The sequence below is a fragment of the Varanus komodoensis genome, unplaced genomic scaffold, assembly GCF_004798865.1.
Source record: "Varanus komodoensis strain SLA01 unplaced genomic scaffold, ASM479886v1 scaffold2, whole genome shotgun sequence".
Taxonomy (NCBI): Eukaryota; Metazoa; Chordata; class Lepidosauria; order Squamata; family Varanidae; genus Varanus; species Varanus komodoensis.
In genome coordinates, this window is record NW_025335568.1 from 33,771,981 (window position 1) to 33,799,088 (window position 27,108).

The 27,108-nt window shown below is 44.2% G+C and overlaps 1 protein-coding gene across 1 annotated transcript in view; it reads left to right on the top strand.

Moving 5' to 3' along the window:
• Window positions 1-12,658: 12,658 nt before the first annotated feature.
• SH3RF3 (SH3 domain containing ring finger 3) overlaps window positions 12,659-27,108 on the top strand; it is a 258,330-nt gene continuing 243,880 nt past the window's right edge. Inside the window, exon 1 of the mRNA XM_044429559.1 lies at window positions 12,659-13,162. Coding sequence (XP_044285494.1) covers window positions 12,659-13,162 — 504 coding nt within the window. The remainder of the gene's footprint in view (window positions 13,163-27,108) is intronic.

Below are 27,108 nucleotides of genomic sequence, written 5' to 3' on the forward strand. Positions count from 1 at the left end.
GCTCTGATTCCTACTTGGTCAGAAAACTGACTGGGTGATTTCATGCCAGTCACTGGCTTTCAGACTAATCTACCACACAGGGATGCTGCTGTAAGGATAAAACAGAGCAGAGGAGCATGTTAGCTGCCTTGGAGGGGAAAAGACAGAATATAAATGCCAAAATGAAGAATTTGGCTCTTTACAGCAGAGTGGGAAACGTGTTGCCCTCCCAGTGTTGCTGGACTACAACTCACATCAGCCCTAGCCATCATCGTTCATGGTGAGGGATGATGAAAGGTGAGATCCAACAGCAGCCAGAGGGCCAGACCTTCTAGAACCTGGGCCTCCCAGGGCGCAAGGGGAAGGGCATTCTTGATGCACTCAGAATCTGGGAGTCAACAAAGGAAGGGCAGCAAAGGACAGGGGGGCAGGGCTAAGCAGCATTGATGCTTGGGGAATGACGTGTCAATCTCCTCCCGCATCAGGAGCAGTGCAGGTGTCATGGAAGAGGAATACTGCCTGTGCAGCCATCTTGCAGGTTCCATTTGGCCTTTTTCCAAGTCAGGGCAGCAGCCCAAGTGGCGCAAAAGCGGGATGCTGCTAGTAGCCACACAGGGCTTCCTTCCTGGCAAGCCCCACCTGACTGCTAGCAGTATCGGTCTTCTGCAGCACAAGTAGCAGCAGCTGCACCTGGCACAGAAGAGGGATGATGCTTGCTCAGTGTCTGGAGCTCAGTTCCTGACAAGCACCCCATGAACACTGCATGGCCTCTCTAGAAAAGTGGACTCAGAGCTCCTGCAAAGCAGACCAGAGTCTGGGATGCCAAGCCCAGGGAATTCAATGGATTCCCCCTCCAGACAGACTGCTCATATATCCCTAAGTGGTGGTTCCTTGGTAATGTATATATCACAACATTAAGCACTGGCTGGGTTTGCACTTCATGACAAGCAACCCTGAATGCTGCCTCAGAGCCACTCATATTGGAGCCTTCTGGCTAATTAGAATAGCCAGATGGAAAAGAAGACGGGGCTCTTGCCCTTTTTGTAACTGGTTGGCTTCACACTTCATGACAACAACCCTGCTGGGTTTCCGCAGTGCATGCATTTTTTCCTGGATGTGCCTGACAGACAATTAAGTGGTTTCTGTGTTGGCACATTGTCCCTCCTCCTTGCTCAATCTTCCAACTATTTGCATGTATCCCATCAGCCAGTCGACCTGAACTTTAATCCCGTTCTGGATGCCTGGAGCAGATTCTGCATCAGCTGCTGCTCTTCACAGGAGATTCTATGGTGGCTGCATGCCAGGAAGTGGAAACCACAATGCCAGGTCCAGATGTCCAGAGAAACCTTGGCAAAACATGGAAACCATAGAAAACATAGCTGTTTTTTACTTGTGATTTCTAAAAAGCAAACATACTGTGCTGGAATACCATGACAAGAGACCACCATGGCTTGTTGTGTCGTGCAAACCCACCCATTATATAGAATGCAATATTCTCGATTAACTTGAAATATGGGGACAGTGCCTCCATGAAGAAGAGTCTTATAGGGCTCCATAAAGACTCATTTTTGTGGCTTTCAGTGAGCACAAAGATTCAGAAAGGCAACCTGACTAGCTATTAGGGCATCTCCTGTATCCTCATTCAGCCATTTCTCTCTCTGTCTGACACAAGTTACATGTGTTGAGTCATGAGTATCTTCTTTTTTTATTCTTAGATATGTGCCATTCATCTCTGTCACAAAATGTACAGGTCACTTTGTGAGCATTCTGCCCTTTTCCACTTAGGATGATCTATTCTGTCCCTCCATACAACCTAATCAGATCTTTGCTGTTACATAATTGGCCTGAATTCTCTCCCTGGAGAAGCAACCTATAAAGTCGGTGGACATAAAACTTAATAATCTTTGATATAATTCCACAATGGTACCCTTGAAAATTAGGTTAGAGCAACTGCAAAACATGTGGAATAATAAGGCTTTGTCTACATTACAGCAAAGAGTAGATACCTTTTCATACATTTTATTGACCGCCTTTAGAGTATCCGAGTAATAGTTCCAGGGTCATATAGCTACACATTTGCAACTGAATTCCTTGAGAAGGCTGAATGGGGAGAAAATGTTTGTTCTCTAGTACCTTTTATTTTAGTATAGTCTCAATTTCCTTTTTGCTTGTTGTTTTTTTCCTTTTAGTTAAGGCAAAATAGTATACATTATTTCAAGGAGGGACTCAACAAGTGATACAAGAATGACTTCCAAAGCCTGGTTGCACCCCAGATCAATTACAATTCAAGAGGTATTCAGTAGCTTCCTGCTCTGTGCCCTTGAAAATTAAGTTAAAGAATCAGACTGAAGGAAATAGAAAATCATAACCTTTGAAATCTTGTCTTACCATGATTACCTCCCACTTTCTAGGAATGCATGTTGAAAACAAAGGGCACCAGAAGCTCTTCTCTCCAATGGCCAACCCCAATAGAATGAAGCCCACTGACATAGCAACATACACACATTCAGATAAAACCAGTCAATAAAAATCAGCACAGGGCCAGAAAAGTAACCAGCAGCCGCCATAGAGATTAAGGAGGCAATCCTATGCATGTTTAGGTAGAAAAAGTTCCTAGTATTTCCCAGACCACTTAGCTGGCTTGGCAGTGCTGAGAATGGTAGAATTTTTTGTTTGTTTAAACGTGTACAGGATTGTGCCCTAAAAGATTTTTGTCCCCCAAACACCTGCCAGAAGATAACATATGACACAACCCCGTACATGTTTAGACAAATAAGTCCCACAACTTCCATCATTTTCCAGCTTTTGGAGCTGGCTGGAAAATACTGGGAGTTTTATGGCTTACTTTTGTGCAAACATCCCTTGGATTTTGCCCTAAAACTGGAAAGGGGTTCTTTTTTTCACCTTCTATCAAGGCTATGAGAGCCCCCCCTTCCTCAAGGAGGACTCCATGTTCTCCACTGGCCAAAAGGCCAGTTCCTCTCTGGTTGATCTAATCATATCTCAGAGCAACCTGAACATAGGAATGGGGAACCTCTGGCTCCAGGAGATGGTGAACCAGGATTCCCACCATCCTTCACAAGTTGGGCAGTTTGTCTGGAGGATGAAAGAAATCGAGTCTGACAACGTTTGGAGGCCAGAGGTTCCCTGCTGTTGTTTTATAGCCACCTGTGAAAGCATACCCTAGATTTTCTCAGAGCTCTAGGAAGAATACAATGTGATATGAAGCATACTACACTCTTCCACTTTCTGAGGAAAATTCAAAAGACAGATACCGACTTCCCCTATTGCAATCAGAAAGCAGCAGTTAGCCTCCAAGCTATAAACACAGTCTGCATTAAGCTAGCATAATCAAGGAGCAGGATGGTGCTGTGCATGCTAGAAAGCCGAGGATGACTATGTCACAGCAGGTGCCCTGTTTTGTAGCTTTATCGTAGTGGTTCGTTCAGTCCAAACTTCAAGGAAAATCCACACATTTATATAAACATTAGCAGTGCTGCTGAGATCACCAGCAACTCTTTTGCTCTGCATTCTGCAGGTTACTTCCCACAATGTATTTGTCTTTCTTTAGTTACACCTGAACCAGAAATGGCATACAGTGTTTTTTTATTTGCTTTTAAAAATCTATCCTGCCCTTTGAACTAAAAAGGCCCCTCAGGGTAGCTAACAGGAATGCCAAAGGGATATTGAAACAACGTAATATATGATACACAAAATAATCATCTGACAACTCAATAATTACATTCAAATGTTGCAGGACTAAGTGAAATAGAGACAAAAAGCAAACTTCAGAAAACCTCAGAACAACAGCCAAAGGGTAAGATCCTTTAAAAGACCTCCAAAGCTCTCTGAAAGAGAATATCCTGTAACAGTAATAAATACAGAAGGGAAGACAGCTGGAATGGGCTTCCCCAGAAGGATGGTCCAGGTGTTGGTGCCATTGCAGCAGAGGTCCCATTCCAAGTAGCCCAGCCACCACCACCGTGTTTCAAATGTTGGGAGGATCCAGAGCAGGTCCTCCAGATTCCTTAATGTATACAAAGATTGGAGAAGGCACTCTTTTAAGGCACCGTCCGATACACCAAAGGCAATCCATCTTTTCCATCCTGAGGGCCAAATATCATGTTTGAGAAGTGTGTGTGTGTGGGGGGGGGGCATGCTAGTGGTGTGAAAAGAGGCACGATGAGCATGCCTATTCCCAAATAAGCCTCTGTGGCGGGCCTCTGTGTGCCTGAAACATGCTGCAGCACTTTCAAGAAGCGTGCCAAATAGCAGCTCTTCTGAGACCTGCTTAGAAGTAAGCAAGGCAAGGCTTAGAAGGAAGTGGGACTGAGCCACTTAGCAGCTATCAACCCTGGCCCCTCCCCCTGCAGGGAAAAGCTCCAATCAGATCAGCTGATCAGAGAAGAGTGTCTTCTCTCTGTGAAAAGAGTCCCTTTACTATGGTAATGAAAGGCTGTGTGCATGTATGCCTTGATTAACACTCTATGTCCGACTCTCCAAAGTCGAAACATGAAAGATGCTCTGGCTAATCTTTCTTTGCATTGGGAATTAAGCCGTCTAAGGTAAACCCTATAATGAAGAATCTGCTTGAACTATGCAATAGCACTATGCACACCAGGGACTAAAGTGAATGTTTTATGTTTGATTGTTCTTTTAGATTCCTTGAACTGCATGAGCATGAAACATTTATCAGGCGTCCCATTGGAAGGCCTTTACTGGAAGGCCTTTAGCTTAGAGCCAGAGACAAAGCATTCATATGGGCCATTAGCTGAATACTGAGCAGCTAACAACAGACTCATTAGTATATGTATAAAACACATGCAGATTTTTTTTATAGCAATGCAATTTATTCTTAATAGACAAAAATGCAAAACTCAGTTTCAGGAGGAAAACAAATAGATGCATGCAATATCATGTTTCATCCAATAATACGCTAAATACTTATTGGGAACATCAGTGGGAAACTTGTAACCCTCCAGATGTTTTGACCTACAAATTTCATCTGTTGTGTTTTTCAGCTTCATCTCAAAATTGAGAATTTAGGGGTTTCTTGCTTGTTTTTCCAGTACATAACCTCTAGATGGCAGTACAGGACAGTGCAATAACACAAAAACTCAAGAAGGAATTCCTCCTTCACTTTTATAATGCAGCATTTTCCCTGCCTTAAAAAAGTGCTGGCTAGATAACCAAAAATGGAATGTTACAAGGAACTAATAAAGAATTCCGAGTAGGAGATGATGAGCACATGATAAATGCTGCATGTAGAAAATCCCTTAGGAATTACCCTGGCAGAACCCATTTTCAGAAACTGCAGATGTTGTAGTAAACTGGTTTCTTGGCTGTATTTCTTCTGTTATTGCTTATATATTTATTTATATCCCATTTCTTTCATCATGGAACATGCTGGCTACATGTGGTTCCTAGGTGGTTTGCCTCCAAGCGCTAGACAAACCTGTTTAGTTCAAATGTGGTCTATCTTGGGATGGACCTGTAATGGACCTTGAGCTTACCAAGATGTAATGCTCCTAAGTGCTTAAAATATCCATCCTGTAGCTGGAGGGAAGAGAGGTCCTGGCATAGTCCTCCCCTGATATGTAGCTTTCTGTGGTGAGGGTGAGTTTAATAGGAGTAGCATTTAATTGGAGGTACTATTAAATCACCACCTACAGACTAAAGTGGTACAACCCAGATTCAGGTCTGCCACTTTATCTGCTGCTATCAGCATCTGAGTAATAACTTTAAGTTATTCTTTGAAAACACAGGTGATGTTTAAAAACAAAACAGGGTTTTTTGTTTTTTTTAAAGCAGCCATTTGTTTCTACTCAAGGATATTTGTTTTTTTTAATTTCAGGAATACTAATCATACTTAGTGCTTTTATTGCACTTTGCATGTTTCAAAGTGCTGTGCAGCTTTTAATTGGACATTGATCATTGCTGCATAGTAAGATGGTCCTCTAATTGTGTGCTAGGAGTTGTTGGCTCACTGGCCTTATATACAGAAAAATGTTATAAACCCATTGAGCATAGCAATAACAAGCTATGCATTGGTTATCTTTCATGATACCAATATAAATTACCCCTTTTGCTCCATGATCAATCAGGCTGTGTTTAGCTTAGCAAACACTCTTTTGGAGTAACTATATACACCCTTTTATTCCACATTGCTTTTGATAGCATTACTTCAGGGCAGTAAAGTGCCCTGTTATTGTGTGATATAACAAGAGGAAGGAAGTTAACATGAAACCAGACAGTTTGTGTGTGAAAAGCTGCATCCCAGCAACTGACTACTTAGCCGGCTCTTCGCCCAATGACAGCAACAGTAAATAACATGATAATGTTCCTAAGCATTAAAACAATCACATATGAAGATCTAAGAAAGTTTAAAAAGCTGATACAAACTGAGGAGAAATAAAAAAGCCAAACATGCCTTTCTCATACTATTTTAAAAATGCAGTTGCTGAGTTTTTGTTTATTTTTTGATCCCCAAATATCCATATTTCCACTAAAGAAAAGTGGAGAGTGGCTCTTAACAACCACACACCTTGGAAATAGCATACATGTGTGGATAGATGTGGAAAGATGCTCAAAGTGGGTGAATGCCTCTTCTCAAAAGCAATGCAACTCACAGTGTGACAGTGTTGCTCACATTAATTATGTTCAATTAATTACATAACAGTTGCAAAGTTTGGTAACAGTTGTTTTGTCAATCTGAGTCAGAAATTGCCTTATTTAAAATAAAAATTTCCAGTAGTCCCTCCATATCACTATGCAACTATCTTACTTAACCTCTTTCTGTCTTATTTCAGAATCATGCAGGTCTTCTTAAGTGAAGTGTTTTTCAAACCCTCACTTGTAAGCATGCAGCATCCCATTAACAGTGAGTGTGCCTGGGTTCAGACAATAGCCATGCTCAAAGCCTGAGTGAGGGTTGTCACTGAACCATGGACTGTTCCTGCATTGTGGGTTATTGTGTCTGCATCCAGCCAGGATAACAAATCTTGGTGAACAACCCAAGTTCACAATCCAACAACAAACCACAGGTTCTCTTCATGGGTTCTTCCGGGTTAACAATCCCTATACAAACACACAGACACACACAAGAGAGAGAGAGAGAGAGAGAGAGAGAGAGAGAGAGATGCATGTTGAGACCTGGAAAGGCACATACCTGCAGCCAAATAGGTGACCACATGTAGAAGTAGAGCAGGGGGTTGGACTTGATGACCTTATAGGCCCCTTCTAACTCTACTCATATCCTATCCTATCCTATTCTATGGCTGGGTACCTGTACCATGGCTTAGGTTAGGACAGCTGGGATTGGACAATGCAACAATCCGTGGTTCAACAAGCCATTTGCAACCCTTGAGTGCAAATTATTTTGTTGTCTGAACCCAGCCCGTATGTTCTACAGGTGACTGTGCGGAGGTCTTTGCAACTAGTCAGGCATGTGCCATCTGCTGCTGGATGCACTCACCCCTTCCTTGTGCAACCTTTCTAGTTCATGGAGAAGTCGAACACACATTTCTTCTCCATTTCATAGGGAATGGGTCAAATGGGCGCACACTGCAAGATTCTTTCCAGTCCTTGAACCAGAATAAATCTCTGCACTGTTGCTAAAAGCCCTTTGCCAGGCATCTGTTTGCCCCTGTCAAGTAAATGGTATGAGCAATCCATTTTGATCTTTACAAATGCAGGTGAAGTTTGTACTGCTGACTTTCAATGGTTAGCCATCCTTAGCCAATGGCTAAATAAACCTCAAAGGAACTGAAGTCACGAGAACGTTAATCAGCCTTGCCAGAAGAAAGAGCACCTTGCAGTAGCTAAATAATAAAGGCTTTACTTTGGCTTTTTAGCTTGAACTGTGGCTATTGTGTCCTGTGAACATGCCTGATGGCACAGCAATTAGAGTGTAAGAATGGGACTCAGGAGGTCCAGGTTCTAGTCCCCACTCAGCCATGAAGCTCAGTAGGCGACCTTGGCCCAGCCACAGACTCTCAGCCTAACTTACCTCACAGAGCTGTTGTTGTGAGGATGAAATGAAGTGGAGAAGAACCTTGTAAACTGCCTTACGTTCCTCATAAGAAGGCAGGTATAAAAGAAGAAAGGCAGGTATAAATATATACTTTATCATGATAATGATAAACTATGTGAGTTTGAGCCATTGCATGCTTTCTGGAGAAAGTGGAAGTTGTAGTCCAACATCTGAAGGACACAAAGCTCGGAAAACTATAATGAAGGTACTATCCTCCTGAGGCTATTGGATTTTTGGATAATACAGCTTCCTATGATTGTTAAATCCTATGTATGAAACTAACTTACACTTTTAGGTCTAGTCCACCAATGGGCAGGCTTGCTTTGTCATGGAATGCAAATAAGCCATGCTGGCTCATTTTCTTTCTCTATGATTACAGGTTATGAACTGCCTAATTAGCATAATTGCCCTCACCTGCCACAATTTGTTGTTACATCCAAACCTGATGAGAGTGGGTACAAATCACCCTGAAAGCCTTTAATTGCCCATGAGTTCTTGTTACCAAGAGTGACAAGCGACCCTGGCTGAGTTCACATGGCACAAAGTTATTACATGCTAACAATCCTAGCATGGGACCAGTATATGCAGAAGGAGAAATAAGTGACTCTGACCAACCCAACATGAAAAAGACCTTTGGTGCATGTTCTTCTAGCAGAGGCATACATTCATCGCATCCTCAGTGACAACCCATGATTTTTTAAAAATCATGTAATAGAAGTAAAAACCAACAGAAAATGCAAAGGTGCAGATATGATTGAATTAGGGTAGAGCAGCTTGGGGCCTCCAGCTGTGTAGACTACAACCCTAGCATGCTGCTAAGGATAATAAACCAGCAAATATGGGGGGGGGGAGCACCAGTTGGGAACCAGTGGGGTAGGCAGTAATCCATTTGAACAGACAAGGCCCCTTTCCTCTTTACTTTGGATCACAATATATATATATACACACACCCTTTAAATTCAGCCTCCATTCAGAAAATTCCTGTTTTTGATCAAAGCTGCCTTCTACCATGAATAATGCAAACTACAAGATGAACATCCCTGCTCAAATCTGTAACATGAAAAGGGATCGGGTATCCTTATATTGTATTTCTAAGGAGCTAGGGAACAGAAGCTTTGCTTTTGTGTGCTCTCAGAACCAAGTCCCATAGCGTTTTAGTATCACCTTCTAGTTCTAAGGAATGCTGCTTGCTGAACATTTAATTTTTTTCTGTAGGATAATAAAAAATTGCAAGGTCTCATCACCAACTAGATAATATCCATCATAAGAACATGTTCTCCTTGTCAGCACATTTCCTAACATCATAACAATGGCTATAGATTAAGAAATCCTTTTAAAGGGGCTATTTTTGGCATTCCTAAAGCTTCTTGTGGCTTGCCCTCCAAACTTGTTATTTTGTGAAAGAATAGGATCCCATCTAAATCTGTTACACCATGTGTCTCCCTGTCAGGCCTTGTCTATGCCTATTTCCTTCTCCCTTCATCACTGTTGGAATAGCAAAATGCATGCACTGCCTTGAAGTGGCATCACTATTCCACTATATTGTCTTTACTATACTGTGTATTGCATCGCATCACTGCAGGAGACCTAATAACAATCCGTTCCTTTTCCAACTTGTGTAACTCAAGAATGAGATAGTTGTGTTACTTCAGCTTCATTAATGATGTAGTGTAGCGGAACTGGGACCAGTGACTTTGACAAACTTTAAAGTGTGCATCTTTGAAGGAAATGATCTGAAACAAAACTGAAAGGGCACCTATATTTTGTTACATACATCTCCAGTCTATCTCATTCTTTCTCCCTCCCAAAGCAACGCATGCTATCCTTAAATGTTCTCTAGTGCTTTTATTCCTGAGACTGACAGTTTTACCTAAGTCCTTGATACTTGTATTTCACATTTCTCTGTACAACAGTAGTATTTATAGTTTATCTTACTGCAAAGTTTGGCCTCTTTCTACAAGGACACTGCTGAACATTACTCAGCAGCATGGATCATCTGACTGCTGAAAAGGGGCAGCCTTATCCACAACACCTTTGTGCCAGCTGAAGCCCATTCTAAGGAGCAACACTTGCTCCAGCCACATGCTTGTGCTTTGTCCCTTTAACCCTACATTGAAGCTCCTTCTTAGAAGCAGCGGTAGCTTCATATGAATCACTATTGCTGGGAGAAGCCTTATCAATATTAGATCTATGAAAAACAAGCAGACAATGGGACTTCTGTGCACCCATAAGTGCATCATTAATGGATGATTTATTGAAAGTGCTGCTAGGGGAAGGCTAGAAGAGTGATTACAAACCACAAAATGTTTTCAAGCACAGGAGAACGGGATGGAAGAAAGCAGTTATTTGCAATAAACCAGGAAATGCTGGTTTGGGATTATGCCCTTAATCTTGCTACTAAATAAATCAAGGGTTGCAAGGGAATACTGTCCTTTGCCTTTTCTGCATCTGCCTGCTTTGTATTTTCTGCTTCCTCTCTATTTTTGCATGCAGAGCAGTTGTTTTTGTTTTCTCCAAACTTTGGGCAGAGAAAAGATGCACAAGCTCACATCAGCTTTCCTCACTTTCCCCTGACACTTATTTTGTATAAGTGCTGCAGCCCACCACAATTTCTATAAACTGGTGCCCAGCTGCCTGTTCAAGCTCTGGACATGAACCGAGATTGCAGGGATGATTTGAGGATTAAAGCTGTGGAAGGCCATCTTGAATATTTACCCATCAATGGATAAAGGGTTGCTCACAACCAGGGTGGGGGGAGTTGTTTCAGAGTTAATCCTAAAACAAATAGTGGGTTATTTGAGGGTTGTTTTAACAGTGTACCAGTGCAGAATTTTGACAATTTTGAAGTGCAGCTGGTTGAATAAACATTGCGTCGCTTCCGTCACGAATTAGCTCCCAGGAGAGGAAAACTTGAAATCTCCTTCCCACAGCAAGTTCACCAATTGCTCTTCAAACGGAACTCCACTAGGGGGAAGCCAACTATAAGGCATTTTGTCCTGCTCCGATGCGAGGAAACTTCTGCAAACTTCCCCATCTTCTCGGATTGCTTCTGGGGGACGTATTTCCGTCGCTCTGACGCTCGCTTGGGACCAGGCTCGAACAGGAGAAAACGCCCCCTCCGCCGCCCGGGTGATGGCCAAGCGCACGGTCCGCAGTGTCGCAGCACCGAAAGTGCTGCCCGAAGTTGGCATGTTCTTGCTGACATCCAGCAAACTTCTTTTTTGGATCCAGTAGGAGCCGGTTAGTGGGGACTCCAGCAGGAGCGAAAGACGTTGCGATGACGGACCAGTTCTGGAAGAACAGAGGCGTTTCTGATGCCGAATCTCGTAGACGGGAGATGTTTCTGGAGTCGGAATCCCTCTGCGCAACGAATGACGTTTCAGCGGAGCTGCTGAGCTGAAGCGGTGCTCCGGCCAGCCTCTTTCTATTAGCAGCAGCAGCAGCAGCATCTCGGGGGGATAGTACAAGGGGCATCGGAGAGGGAGGGCCCTGGGCCGCTGCCTTGCTGGCTAATTGCTCCAGGCCAGCTGTGCAATGAAGGGCGAAGCCGCCCGCGATCACCCACGAGGAAGAGAACTTGCCCGTTGCTCTGCATCAGGCTGAGCTCGCTGGCGCAACGAAGAGGGCCAAGTTGGGGTCTCCTGCCGTAGCCCCGGCGCGGGTGAAGAAGTCGCCGGTGGCACTGGCGCCAAGGGTCGCGCGCGCCTGCGGGAGTCTCCTCCGTTGCGTCCCGCTGCCCGGCTTGCACACCACCGCCTCCACTCGTGTCCCCTGTTTGGATGGTTTGGAAGGTGGGCAGCCCGAGCGCAGGAGCGATGTAGGCTGCCGCCGCTGTCGGGTTCCAGCGAAGGGGCTGCCATGGAAGAGCGCGGGAGGCGAAGCTCGGGCGAGGAGGCGACAACTTGCAGCAGGAGGTCCGCGCAGCCGTCCCTGAGAAGCAGGAGGAGGAGGATCGCTTTTCTCCCGGCCCCGGGCTGCTCGCCGGTGCCACCTGCCACGGCCCTGGGGGCCAGTACCGGCGCCCGCTGACGAACCGCGCCGCAGAAGTCCGCGCTCTGCTCCCTGGGCGTGCCATGCCCCGTCGCGGCAAGCCCTGAGCGGGAGGAAACAGGTGCCGTCAAGCGCTTCTTCCAGCAGGCGCGCCGCCTTCCCTTTTCCGGCGAGGATCCCCCTGGCGAGCGGCGTGGAGGCGACGCTAAATTGGGGCCGCGGGAAGACGGCGCCGAGGGGGAGCGCGAGCAGGCGCAGGGCCATCCTCGCGCCTCCGCCGCCCGGCCGAGCCCGGGGGAAGGAAGATTAGCCGCCCGCGCGGGACGAGGGCGGGCGGGGGAAAGCAGGTCTCGCAGTCCCGCCCTCCGGCCGGGGGCTGCCGCTGCTGACAGGCCCTCGGCGGGCGCGCGGTGCAGCGGCCGCGCCAGCTGCCATGTGCCGTGGCCGCCGCCTCTCCCGCGGCCTCCGCTGCTGGTCTCAATGCTCCTAGGGGCGTCCTGGCTGTGCTCCTCCAAAGCCGCCGCCGCCGCTGCAGAGAAGCGGGCAGCTGAGGAGAGGCGGAGGCGGCGGGCTGCCGCTGCTGCTGGAGCTGCGGGAGGAGGCGGCGGCGGCAGCGGCGGCGAAGGACCTGCAGCCGCCGGCGCCTCCGGAGGGGCCATGGACGAGTCGTCGCTGCTGGACCTGCTGGAGTGCTCCGTGTGCCTGGAGCGCCTGGACACGACGGCCAAGGTGCTCCCGTGCCAGCACACCTTCTGCCGCCGCTGCCTGGAGAGCATCGTCAGCTCGCGCCACGAGCTGCGCTGCCCCGAGTGCCGCATCCTGGTGGGCTGCGGCGTGGACGAGCTGCCCGCCAACATCCTGCTCGTCCGCCTGCTGGACGGCATCCGGCAGAGACCCCGCGCCGGGGCGGGCGGCGGCTGCTGCGGCGGCGGCAACTGCGCCCCGGGCAGCCCCAGCGCCCAGAGCGCCGCGGCGGGGACGAGCAGCGCCGCCGCCCCGGCAGGAAGCACCTCGGGTCCTGGAGCCAACCCTGGCTGTCACGCGGCGGCGGCGGCGGCGGCGGCGGCATCCTCCGGCTGCCCTAGCGTGGCCGCTGCGGCTGCCTCGGCCGCCGCCAGCCTTCGGGAGCTAGCCGCGGCCAGCCGGAGCGCCCTGCTGAAGGTAAGGCGCCGCCACGCTGGGAAGGGGGCTTGGGAGGACAGGGGCTCTAAGCGAGCTTCCGCACCCGCCTCCCTCATCCTGCTCACTGGCGGCTGGCAGAACCTAGCGGGACCTGCCCCTGACACCCTTGAGGAAATCTCACAGTGCAAGCCCTTCCTTTCACACGATGCCTTCCAGATGCTGATGAGTGCCCCAAATACTTCTGCAATACTACTTGGCACCTCTGCCACCTATAATTTAGTTGGCTCTCTCCCTCTGAACTTTGAGCATGTGGTAACAAAGGGATTTAAGAAGAATGTGCACTCACATGCGTGCATCTGTCAGGCAAAAGCATCTTCTCTTTTGTAGGAAATGTGTACATTTTTTACTTTGACAAATTCCTTCACAGGAGGCAGGTGTGGGTGGAAGACTTGGGCTTCTGTGTTTTAGTAGTTTAGTAGTTTTCTGTGCTTTCTGAGCGCTTGCATGTTGCTTTGTGAATGCTGGTTGTTTCTGGACAAGGTACGGTTTTACTGAGTTGATGAATTTTGTGTAGAAATTGCTTCTACAGACCAGCTTCTTATGAAATGCAATTATGGGGTCAAGATGACCTAGACAGACACCAATTTGTTCCTCTAAGCTCAAGGCTTAAATTCTAACCAGTTAACCAATTACAGATGCTCTGTTCACACCACCCATCAATTACCTATTGCCTCTTTCAAATAACAGAGGGCATGCAGGCGTCCTGGTTCCTGCACATTGACCTCTGCTGGTGTCCCCATGACCGGGTTTGCATCATTCCCATAAAAGGGTGGCTTCTTTACATTTGTCTCCCCTTCCTCCATACCTACCTTTTGCTGTAGTTAGTTTGGTGCTGTTCTGTGCATTAGGATGGCTGGTCAAATCCTTAAGCAATACCTATCTTAAGAAATATATGCAGCATAAGTACACAACATTGTTTCTAATTTGAAGATGTCAGAAGGGGCAAGCATTCTTCTTAGGAGCATTGCTAAGGAATGTTTGCCCTGTGCCTGTGCTTGTCAGATGCATCTGTGGTGGAAAATGGGTTCATGCTATTCATCCCTTAAATAAAACTTAGGATGCCAAAAGATGTCTTAAATAAACTTCAGGGTGTCAGGTGGCAGCAGCTGACGATGATTACTGGCTGAGCTTTTGGTGATGCACTCAGCTGCAAACACCTGCTTTGTCTGTCCACCTGCTTCATTAGAAAATAGGCTATCAGTGGCTACTAGCCTTGCTGGCTATGTGCTACCTCATTTATCAGAGGTGGCATCCCTGCATACACCAGTTTCTGAGGAGCTTGGGCTGGTCTTGCACCCATCCTGCTTAAGGGTTCCTGTGGGTGGCTGGTTGCCACCATCTGTATGGAGTGCTGGACTAAGTGGACCTGATCCAGCATGGCTTTTCTTATATTTGTGTGCTGGAAGGTCCAAGCTCACCCTTAGGCATCTCAAGTGAAGTGGAGCAGCTCCTAAATGGTGCTGAAAGTCAGAGTCAGCAGTGCGGGGTTGGCTAGAGCTGGGGGTCAGACTGGATGGCCCGGGAGGCCCCTTCTGACTCTCTCTGTTTCTATTGTCTGACCTGGAATATGGAGGAGCTTCCTGTGCTCCTGGAAAGCAAGGACACATCTTGCACAAATGCTCTCAGTCTGGTTTCTTCACGTACTAGCTGGGTTCTATGAACTGATGTCATCATATCTCATTATGTGTGACTGTTATGGGTATGGAACAAGGCTACAAGCACTGCAAATTTCAAGAAGCTATAGAAATAAATAGGATGGGCATTGGTTGTGCAAGGGCAGGTAAGAAGAGTGGTTACTGTACATATAATTGGAAGAGTATTATTAATGCTTATTATATTTGTATTCCACACCAGGAAGACAAAGCTGTGAAAAGCACTTCTTTGAACTAAAATTTTGTAAAATATTGTGTGTGATGCTGTATCAACACCATTGTTTAACCACCGTCATTTTATTTTACTTTTCCCCCCACTGGCATGCTTTGTTAGATTGAACAGCTTGCCTGACTTTTAAAGTCACATCTCAGCTGCCATGATTGATGGTTGCATTTTATTCCTCTTTCTCCTGCTAATGAGAGCATGAGCACAAATGGTTCACTTTGTTTAGCCTTTTAAATGACCTCACAGTTTTATCTTTGAAATCAATGCAATGCTGCTGATACTTTCAAGGTTTACTACGGTGAAAGAAATCTGAATGAATCTGTCTTTTAAAAAAAATCAGCAAGAGATAGTAATGCTCCTTAGATCTGCTGATAGTGCTGGCCAGCCACTATAGCTCCATGTCTGTTAACCATGTGCAACGGTACTAACCATGTACAAAGGTAACTGCACTGATCATTGCAAAGAATTTCTTCCTAAAACATAGCCTTTATTGTGGATTATTTTGGCAATATTCCAAAATATTTTCTTACTGCTCTCCTTTATAATTTGCAAAGACTAAATACTGACTTACCTGTTGCAGGGCAGAACTTGGGCAGCCTCTTCATGTAATTGGTGCATGTGAGAGGAGTGGCAGAAGGGGAAAAGCCTGGGGCATGCAGCCCCCAAGCATGCTGGGCTACCCAGCTGATTCCCTCCCTGTTGCACAAGAAGAGTTAGCTGGGCAGTCGGCTGAGTGCTGCCCCTTTTGCCTGAACATGAATCAGCCCCTGCTCCTGTTCCAGCCGTTCCTTCTGGAGCAGGAGGTGAGGGTGTCTGATCACCTCCCTCATTGTTTCTGCTGCACTCGTATGAGCCTTGCACAATGTGTGCACAACAGAGGTTGCTGGGCAGCTGTGCTGAGCTGAACTTGACTTGAGATCATGACTGGCAAACAGAGGAACTTCATTCCTCCCTGCAGTGCCTCAAGAAACCACCTGGAGGACTGAGAGGAAAGGAGAAGGTGGGAGGGAGGAGAGTTACAATGATGAGCCTGATCGTCTGGCAGGTACAAGATGCCACAAACCATAGTAGCTTCTCGTGATGTATGGGCCCAGCCATTGAAACAAACGTGAGTTGTGAGGCCAATGCTGTGGTACTTACCGAATTTGAAAGGCAGATCATTAAATCTTTGAAGAATGTGTACAAGCAGAATTGTATTTCCATAGTGCTAACCATACTTTTTTTGCATTTGCAAGAAATTAGATTTGTCAAGCGGCATTTGGACTTTTTCCTTCTTTGTCCTCTCTTCATCTTTGAATTCTTTGCAGTCTAAGCTGTCCTTAGGAAGGACGGACAGATGGCAAGCAGTTCAAGCTGCTGTAGATTGAGAAAAACGGTAGAATGAAAGGAGTATTGAGGTGTGAAGCTCATTGCCAAGGAAGTAGGAGAAGGTCAGCCGCTGGAGGGTTTTTATATCAGGTTCAGTAAGCACTGGAGGTTATACTAAGTGGCTGTCATGATGCCTTGCAGTTTCTTGCATCTATGAAATCTAAGGAAATAACTCCTAACTCTAAGAACAAAGTTTCTAAACTAGCACATTGCCTGGGGAAGATCTGTCAGCATGTGCCATAGAGATGACAGGTACAGGCAGATGCTGGTTATAGATTGTATGTTTTGTATTTGCCTGATGCTGGTTGGGGGTTGGGCCCATCTTCCTCTGTCATTCTGTGTTTGTGTACCTAACAGTGAGCAAAAGCATATCTTTTCCACTGATGTAGTTAAAGAAAACCCTGCTTCCCATTCCTGATCCTCAGTGGATGCATACAGTAGCTTCACCTCCTGTAACACTTTGTTCTGGCAGCTAATATTTCATGCTTATGTCCCAAGTATTCAAATATTATTCTAATTTATCTTGTGGTACATCTTTGCATTTGCTGAAGCAACTATTGTTGATCCTTGGCCAGGATTAGCAGCCTTTCATTTTTAATTGACAACTTATACATTTGGTTCAACATTTTCTAAATGCCTTGAAATGTTTGATGGGCATGTTTAGCATTCATCTGATGAAATATGTTAACAGAAGCAGAAGCAGTCCTAGACTTTTATTCTCATTTTAAGAATAAGGGAAGTGTTTTCCTCTTCTTTCCCTTCTCTTTCTTTAAGATGGGCATGAAAAATTTATGACCCACCAAACCAAATGTATCTTGGAAGATACTTTCCATGTGGCTTTCCATGCCTCCTCCTTGTAACTCCTCTGTTTTTTTGCTTCCCATGAAGAACACAGACTAGGTAGGTTATCAGCAAGGTACATTCAGTTTAGTGGGATAAAAATACACTATATCTTGTAACTTTCCTGATATCAGGATCACCTGATGCTTATGAATACCAGCTTCTTGCATGCCGGGACATATTGGAACAGAGTTGGTCAGGGTGGATGTGAAGGCTAGGCATGGTTGGACATGTGCCAAGGGCCAGCAGGGACCACTTGACAAGAGCCTCTGGATTTCTCCTCTTCGCCACTGTGATCCACTTGGTTTATCTATTTCCTGCCTGGCCCAACAGTCATAGTAGTGAGAAGTAGTAGGAGATGCCGCTGCCTGCTTGCACACTGGCTCTTGGTTAAGCAAGCGAGTGATAGCAGTGGCAAGAATGAGAAAGAGCAGCTGGTGAAAGTGGTGGTGGGGAAGTAGACTGAGTGACAGATGCATTGCAAAAAGGGCCCCCCAAAACCGAAATTGGACTCTTGGGTTCATGCATATTCATTTTATATATATATTATTTTTGTTCACAGTCCTGCAGGGAAAAGCTTTACATTCCTCCCCCTCCCTCATGTTGAGTTGTCAGCTAATTTCTAGAGCTGCTCTGGTTGTTGGCTGACTTCCCAAGAGGTCATGGAAGACAGATGGATGTTTTGAGCTGCAGTAGAGGAGTGCCCTGAGTATGCAGGTTGGCTTAATCTGATAGACTTGCTTAAATCTTGTGAGGTTTACCCCATGATCCATGCAGACCATTGATCAAGATTGTCAGTTGCAGTCCAGATACAGACGCCTATGTGCTGACTTTGTGGACAATTAAGTCCCTATACAAAATGTTCATTTTAATCTGTCCAATGCATTTGCAAGAAGGGATTGCTAACCATGTAGATTACTTCTGCTTTCAAACAGCTCATAGCTGAGTATTCTTGGTCTGAGTGGACCAATGTACTTTGTGTTTGGTTGTATAGTGACAGAATTGTGCATGGCAAGAGAGCAGTAAGAATGCATGGGCTTACTAGGAGGTTTTTTTTAGGAGGTTTATAATTTACAAGCCGAACAGTTGACATGGAGGAAATAACGGGAAAGAAAGGGAGAGAGCACTGGTGGTAAACTGGGGGAAAATACGTATTCAGTTCAATTATACAAAGTTAGATTTAAGTAACATATTTATAAAATATGATAACTTAATCGATAATATTAATGATGGAGTATTATAATTAATAAAATATATACTATGAATGATTAATAATAAATCAATACATTTTAGAATATTAAAATATTTATATACTGCTTTTCAACCTGAAAAACTGAAAAAACTTCACTGATTGGTGATACATTATAATTAATACCCATTTATTTATTTATATATTTTCTATACCACCCAATGAGTGAAGCTCTCTTAATAAACCTTAATAAACATATGGTTATTTTTTTAAAAAAAATAGAGCTTATGGAAGTACAGGAATAGGGCAAAGAGGATATGATAATGGAAAATACCCAACACTCTGACCACTATACCACAGTATATACTTCTGCTTCGGCTGCTTCTCTGTGAGGTTTCCACTCTGACTGCAGGGGGAAACATCTTCCTCTGCCCTGAGGTGTGCTGTCGAGCAACCAGAGAGCCAAGCAGCACTGGATGTTTTGGTCCCTGGAGGACAGTGTATCACAGTGGCAGTTGTACAATGTGAAGCTCTTGGCTTGCCATGGAGTAAGGCAGGGTTATGAAAATCCTTGTGGGGGGGGGCGGGTGATGGGGAATGTTTACTGCTTAGGCCTCGGATGCAGTTGCTGTTCCATAATGGACAAATGCTAGAGGGTTACAGTCCAGACTTCGACAGCTGTAAGAAAGAACAGTGTTCAGGTGTGGTTCTGACCATTCATTTCCTTTTGTCCAGCAGTTCTTGTTTTGTCTGCTCCTTTGAGTCTCAGTTGGCCATTCCTCATGTTGGCTGAACCAATTAAAGTTTGGAGTGGATCTACAGTCATTAATTTTGCCAAAATCCATGTCTCTGGCTCTTGAAAGTCATCATTTGCTAATCTCCAGTGACTAATCAAACTAGGAAATGGGCTTTTTTCTCCAAATAAATTATGTCTTCAATAGCTTAGCTTTTGCCTAGTACTATATTAGGTATTGACCCATTTGAAATGGTGAAATCTTCACGTCTTCTTTATTTTTTAAAAGTTTTTTAAAAGAAGACAATTATTAGCAGTGTCTTCTCATAAAAAAGGCAGAATATTTATTTAAAAATGTAAACCTATGGAAAAAAGCCTGTCAAATTATGTTTAGATTCATTTCAAGTTAAGAAATGCAACACGTAACTAATAGTTCATCATGGAAAATATTAGACACACTTTGGAGGAAAACAGTATTTATCATGCATTTTTAATGCAGTTTTCTGGATCTCACCAACTTAAACTATTTAGTCTTTGTGGAATTGGAGTATGCATGAGGTTGTTTTAGTGTCATGAATGAACATCTGGGTCACGCATGTAGCAGGTGGTCACTCCTCAATCCATTGTCCAGTGCTATTTCTCTGTTAGTATTCTGTGTCGTTCAAGACCATATCTGTGGCCATTTTCCTGTAGTTGCAACTTCCAGTCTTCTTGCCAGTGAGAGTGACTTCACGTGGAACCTGTTTTGTTACAAGCAGGGCAATGCTACTTGTCGGGTTTACATTGGATGTCAGTGTGTGACCTGATTGGTGCAGTAGATTGGCTTTGTCTTCCTATGCTGTTATTTCACATTTCCCCCCACTTTCACTTTTGACCTCAGGTGGGGAAAGGGATTTATAGAAACATAGAAACAGAGCAAGTCAGATGGGGCCTCCCGGGTCATGTAGTCTGACCCCCGCAGCAGCCGGCTCCGTTCATGACATGTCTACCGTGTGCATGGCCAGCCTATCCTTAAACACCCTCATCGATGGGGCTTCAGCCACCTTCCATGCAATCCCATTCCATGCCCTAGGGGTCCTAACCTTCAGGAAGTACTTCCTGGGATCCACCTTGGATCTTGGTTCCCTGAGCTTTGCTTCATTGGAATGCGTCCTGCCCTCTACCACAGGGGTAAAAAAGGTCACGACCCACCTCTGCATGACACCCCCTCACATACCTATATGTTGCTAACAGATCCCTCTGAGTCTCCTCCAGGCTGAAAAGACCCAGTTCCCTCAGTCTCTCCTCATATGGCCTAAAACCAGCCACCATTCTTCTGGCCCTTTGCTGCTCCAACCTTGCTATATCCCTCTTGTAATGAGGGGTCCAGAATTGAACACAATAGTGCAGCTGCGGGCAAGAATCCTATGGCAGGGATTCCATAGTTGTCCTCCAGTTCCATTCATTCAGTATTAAGATCAGTTGGTCCTTTTTAATGCTGATTTTCGGCACACACCTACACAGCTGTTAATAACTGGATAGTATATTTATTTTAAAGCCTATGGTTCTGAACAGTTACAAAGGTATGTTTGTGTTCACCACACATGGTGGCATCACCTTCCACTTCTTCCACAAAGAGCAATCTCTCCATAGGCAGTAGTGGGGAGAAGAAATTCCCCATAAGTGGACAGGGAGAAATGCTTTGCTATCTTTTCATTATAAATGCAGTGCTGGCAACATGGAATGTGAACAGTTTGTGGTCCTTAATAAGTTTTGGCCTGTGGATTATCATTATCCTTAAACAGCATAGCCAGGAGTGAGGGACAATGAAAACTGTAGTCTAAGAACACCATGTCAGTAGAATTAAGCACCACTATGCTGAATTTAGGTTCATGGTGGAGAGGTAAGGAAGGATGGATAACTAGGAAGTAGTGAGGGTGATCATGACAGTGAATTTGTTTCCATAAGCACAGTTCAAGAACATGTTTCATATATTTTCATATACACATATGAGCTTGTTCTTTATGGCTTATTCGCTAGCTGCTAGTCTTGGGACATTCAGAAGAAAGTATAGTAACGTAATTCAACAATACAAGAAAACAAGCAAGGAAGGAAAGAAGAAAGCACAAAAATCACATGAACTAACTGCTGTATAAGCTGCCGTGTTAAATTGCCTATTTGCAAAAGTAATTCACACCAGACAACAAGCAGCACAAATTTGCTTCTCTCTTCTCCAGTGATTAATCAAGATAAAATATGACTTTAAATGTGTTCCAGTCAATAGTGATTGAATGTGATATTGTGTGACCATGCAAAAAATATAAAACGCTAGTTTTCTGTCAGTGCTTTTACTATAAGAAACCGGTCTAACTTTAGACCAACTTTCTTTAGACCATCCTCTCAGAAAATGAATAATAGTTGAGGTGGCTGCATATGCTAAATGATTATGTAGAAAAGTGGCTCTCAGTCTGTGGTTTGCAGACCCCTGAGGGGCTGTGATGTCATCACAGGGGGTCTGCAAAGTCTTGAAGAAATTTTACAGCTCTTTGCAGTTAAATCTGAACGAATGTACGAGTGAGTGAGTGAGTGAGTGAATGAATGAATAAAAGCAAGAGGGAATGGGAAATAGAACAAAATCTTAATTTTCCATGCTTGTTTTGTAAAACTTGGCTTTTTTAACCTATTGTCTCAATTAAAAACAATCAGAGCTATAAATCGGCTATGAGAGTAGCTGTCTGATGGCAAATAGCTGCGTTTGGTATTTCTGCACACGCTGAGAACATGGAAGTGAATGATCCTGAGAGGCAGAGAGAAAGCACGTGACATTTCTTGGTATTGTACAGGCAGTCAGAGACAGTAGGGCAGAGAAAGCCGAGTCAGTCATTGTCAGCGTGAGTGAGCATTCGGACCAATTTCATAATTGTCTTCAATTTCTGCTAAACTTTTGGTTATCGTTCATTAAGGTGGTTTTTCAATATTGCTGCAGTGGATTTTGTAACAGTGCATTTCATTTTAGCCTCAGGATGGATCACTGGCTGAATTCGAAACATAAAGGAACTGATGATGATAAGGGCGCATCCTGCTCAAAGCAAAGTGAGGCTTCCAGTTATTTTAAAAAGTATCACCGTTATAGCAAGGAATATCTGCCGATTGGCTTCACATATACAGGTCCTGAGGACAAGCAACTACCACAGTGCATGTTGTGTTCTGAGGTATTGTCCAATGAGGCTATGAAACCATCAAAATTGTGGAGACATCTCAATACCAAACTCTAGTACTTTAAAGCTTGAGTTAAGTCTTGGTGATCTGCAGCAACAAAAGGTATTTAAAGGGGGTCCGTGTTAAAGGAAAGGTTGAAACCACTAATGTAGAATGAGTTCTATTCTCTGCTTATTCTACTGTGTCCATGATAGGAACTAGTGGTTGCATTCTGATGATTCTCCGAATCACAGTTTGAAGTATCATGAATGAGCAGTGCTGGAACTTGGCCTTGTGAGAGCTCTCCTGTCTTCCTCACTTACCTTTACTCACGGGGTGAGATTAGTAGTGTTCACTTCTGATCTAACCTAGCAACAAATATTGGTTTGCCCTCAAGCCAGCATACTGAGACAATGATAGATTTGATTTCAGATCATGCTTTGAGGGCAAACTGTAGCTTTCTGCTTTTAGACAAAATGGCAGACAGTTTGAAATGGAATCCTCTAGTCTCCTTACCCTGACATGCATGGAAAAAGAAGGTGTAAGCTTAAGGTTTTCTTTTGCTGTGGGCAATATACCATGATTTGAAGAATCATCTGAGTTGATCCAGGTCCACACTGACATTTCTAATCAGGCGTGGAGATAACATTAAGCTATACACACTCAGATGCTTGGAAATAGTTTGCTTTACAATTGGTTTGATAGCTGTTCACCAATCACTATCCAATTATAAAGATGCAGAGAATCTTTGTATCTCAGCACCGGAGTCCACCTCAGCTCTTCTAGATTCCAAACTAGGTTCACTTAAGTAAAACAAATGGTACATCCAGCTGTTACCAAAATGTGTAAACCTGACATTTGCACACTGCATGTTACACTCTTTGGAGATGAGAGCCTTCTAAGTCCACAGAGGCTTGTAATGCAATTTTGGATACTGAATTTTTCATAGAACGAGCCTCTCTTCAGAAAGTTCTCTCACCCTCCAATGTATTGAGGGTGACCAAATACACAAGGAGGGGTAAGCTCATATTCTCCCCCTTTGCTAATGCCTGAATAGGACTAAAGTGCTGATTTAGCATGGTCTATTGGCATTGAACCTGTTTGGCCAAAAGCTGATATGTAAAGGTTCTAACTCAGAATACTTTCCACTTATTTATCTGTCTTACTATGTTTATACCATGCCCTTTTCCTGCAAGAAACCCAAGGCAGTTTGGGTAATCCCCCCTCCCCATCCATTTTATTTTCACAACAATTGCATTGTAGATTTCATTGCACACAATTAAGGAACTACTGATTTTGTTGGCTTCATTAATGGAAGATGGATAAACGTGTTCAATTTGCTTGTTATTATTCAGAAAAAAAATGCTATGTGTGGAAATAAGGAAGGGGATAAAGTGATATAACAAAACCATTTAAGGTGGTGTTCTAGGTAAATGCAACAATAAAATGAAACTATGTTCTGAATAATTACTGAGCTTATGATTGTCTCGGAAGTGTACTTTTGTATAATTGCTGTGCTGTGGCTTTTCTGCTTGGTAGATTTCCCTCAAGATTTACAAGCAATTATCTACATTTTCTTTCTGGGTATGTCCACTTCTGCCACAAATTCAGAGCCATATTGGTGTGGACAGAAAGCATAAGGGAAAAGTGCTTGCCTAGTCAAAATGACAAGTGATCTGGATTTCTTCTGCACAAAATTTAGATCAGCTAAATATGTATTATACTGTGCAATAGTTTTACATCCCTGTTCTTTTTATTATTTCAGAAGAACAGGCTTGTTATAAAGGTGGAACTAAAGTACAAATATAAACCTGTAAGGGCAATAAATATTTGATCTCCCTCCAGAAGCCTGCATCTGAAATCCAGGGTTCAGCACTATTTGTTACTGCTGGCAAATGCACATTTCATACCCCACAAAAATTTAGTTTGGAGATCCCAGGTATTGCTCTTCAAACAGTCCCTCAAACTAGGAATGAAATATTGAGTTTCTTGGTTCCGTTCGGTGCCGTTCTTCCAGCAAGCCCTCTGGATAGAAGCAGGAGGAGATGCTGGCAGGCTGCATTCTTTTTCTCCTTCAGCTCTTTGACTTTGCCATACTTAGAGCCCATCCGTTACTCATTCTGCCTCACTGTTACTTGATGTCATCTAAATTTGTGCCTGCCCTGAATCCTACCTCCTCTCTTTGCCTGTTCCCTCCTCATTTATTCTCATGCTTTTCAGCATCTGCTTCTGAAGTCCATTTGAATTATAGCTTGTTTGCTTCCTTGTCAGGACAAGTCAAGTATAATCCACACTGTGCACCCTCTGTTCATTTTATTGGGTTTGCACATTTAAATTATTTATGGTTGCACAGTAGTACATCCTGTTCAAATTAAAAAAACAAATGAAGGTTTATTTGCATGCCAGGCTATATATGACAGTATGTTCAGGTGATACAAATGAGCATCAATGCAATTATTTCAAAACATGCCAGATAAGAATCTGATTAATACACAGCAGCATAATATAGGAGTTGTATATAGTCCTCAGCTATACAAACACAATTCTTGTGTACAGTATACACCCATGAAGTCACGGTTCAGCGTTCGCGGCCTCAGTCTTTCACGGAACTTTCTGTGAGGCTTCCTCACAAGATCTTTATCTCCGAGTGAGTCCAAACTGATCTCCTTGTGAGCAAGCTTTGCTCACAAGGAGATCGGTTTGGACTTGCTCTGAGAAAACCATCTCTGCATGCGCGTGCCTCTGCCTCACCACGCGCATGCCTGCCCTGGCCCAGCAGGCACCAAATTCGTGGTTTTTCACAATTTGCAGGTGCTCTAGGAACACAACCCCCGTGAATTTCAGGGGACTACTGTATTAGCATTGTAGTTTGGTAATAAGTTGAATAATGAAAGCTGCAGTCCTATACACACATATTTGGGAATATGGAGTCTTCTGAGAAGGCATTCACAGGGGTATACTGGAAGGTAGTGTTCCTATGTATGTATGTATTTATTTAGAATATTTATATGCTGTCCTTTTGCAAAGGCCTCAGGACGGCTTACATAAATAAATTGGAATAATGAAAACATAATACAAATGAATTTCAGATCCACCCTGGCTGCAGATTAAAACATATGTGAGTCAATATTAAAAGTTATTAAAATAATTGTTGGAATAAAAAGGTCTTAACCTGGCACCGAAAAACAAATAACGGCGCCAGGCAGACCTCTCTGGGGAGCGCATTCCACAGGCGGGGCGCCACCGCAGAGAAAGCCCTCCTCCGGGTATGTAAAATCATTTGGAAGTCAGCCCCACTGATTACGGTGAGCATTAATTTTAAGTAAATATATATACATTTATTCTGGAAGTTGATTATCTATGCATTATTTCTTTGGTTATTGGGTGGTCAAAAATGTAAGCTACAAACATTATTTTACTGCATTTTGGGCTCAGGTGTGCAGTGGCTAGCTAGATTTGGGCTCATTTGGATAAAACTGGTTTGCAGGATGCATTTCCACTGGGGTTAGGCTTGGTTAGGCCTACTGGACCTGTGCCAGGAGAGATGGCAGAGTGTAACCATGTGTACCAGGCCACTAGGCTGATTTTGTTGTCACTGGAAAAGTTGTCTGAATTGGGAATGGGCAGAACAGTTGCGCTTTGGCTTGTATTTAAACAACTGCTTTCAGAAGGCAATGCCAGTGCATTTTTATTTTATTTTATTTTTTTGCTTTAACTCCTTGATAGTTGTGCTTTGGTGTCCCACAAAGTCCCGTCTTACAAGTTCTCTCCAGTGCCGTTCAACCTTTGCAAGAAATCATTTAGTGATTTAAAGTGAAGCATTTTCAGTATGCTGGTTACACACAGTTCTCTCTCTTTTTCATGTGTTGCAAAGAACTAAACCATTGTTTCGCTACAGCCTTTAAGCTGAACCTCACTCCAGATAAGGCAGAAATGTGTCTATCAGGAATAGCAGTGATCAACTTTTTGTAGGAGGAAGTGCATTCCCCCAAAGGAACAGATCTGTGATTTAGGACTGTCTGGTGACTTACCTTTGTCTTTATAGACAGAGATGTCCTCTTGGTACAGAATGCCTTTTACCAGCTTAGCCTAATCTGTCCACTTCAGATTGACCCTACCTGGATTATTGTAGCTCAGCTTCAGTTATCTATGCCAGCTAACCTTCCATTTAGATTGCAGAAATGCATTGTACAAGCAGCTCTTTTTGAAGTCCGCTTGGAAAGTTCAGTTGGTACAAAATATGGTGCCAGGTATACTGACTGGAACTGGGTATCCCAATCAGACTAAATCAGTGCCACATTGTCTTTGCTGCTGTATGGTTCATTTCCACATTCAATTCAAAGCAGTCGTTTTGATTTATGAAGTCCTTCACAGTGTGGGGCCACAGTATCCTCCAGATCACTTCTTCCCATGTTTGCCTACCCATGCTGTGAGGCCACCATCAAAGGCCTTGCTCTGAGTGTCCCTGCATAGTGCAATTCAGCAGGTAGCTGCTCCTGAAGAGGCAGTATGGCGTCCCAATTGCAAAATCCTCCCCACCCCCCCACCTTCACCAGCAGGTTTCCCTGGCATCTTTCTTGTTGAATAGAAAAGGCAAAAACCTTTCTGTTCTCACAAGCCAAGCCAAGCCAAGTTATAGCCTACACGTTATGCCATGTACTCTGAATTTATGGTTTGAGCTACTTTATCTACATGATTATTTGAGATCATTTGGTTTTGTTGCCTTGTTAAGGTTTGTAA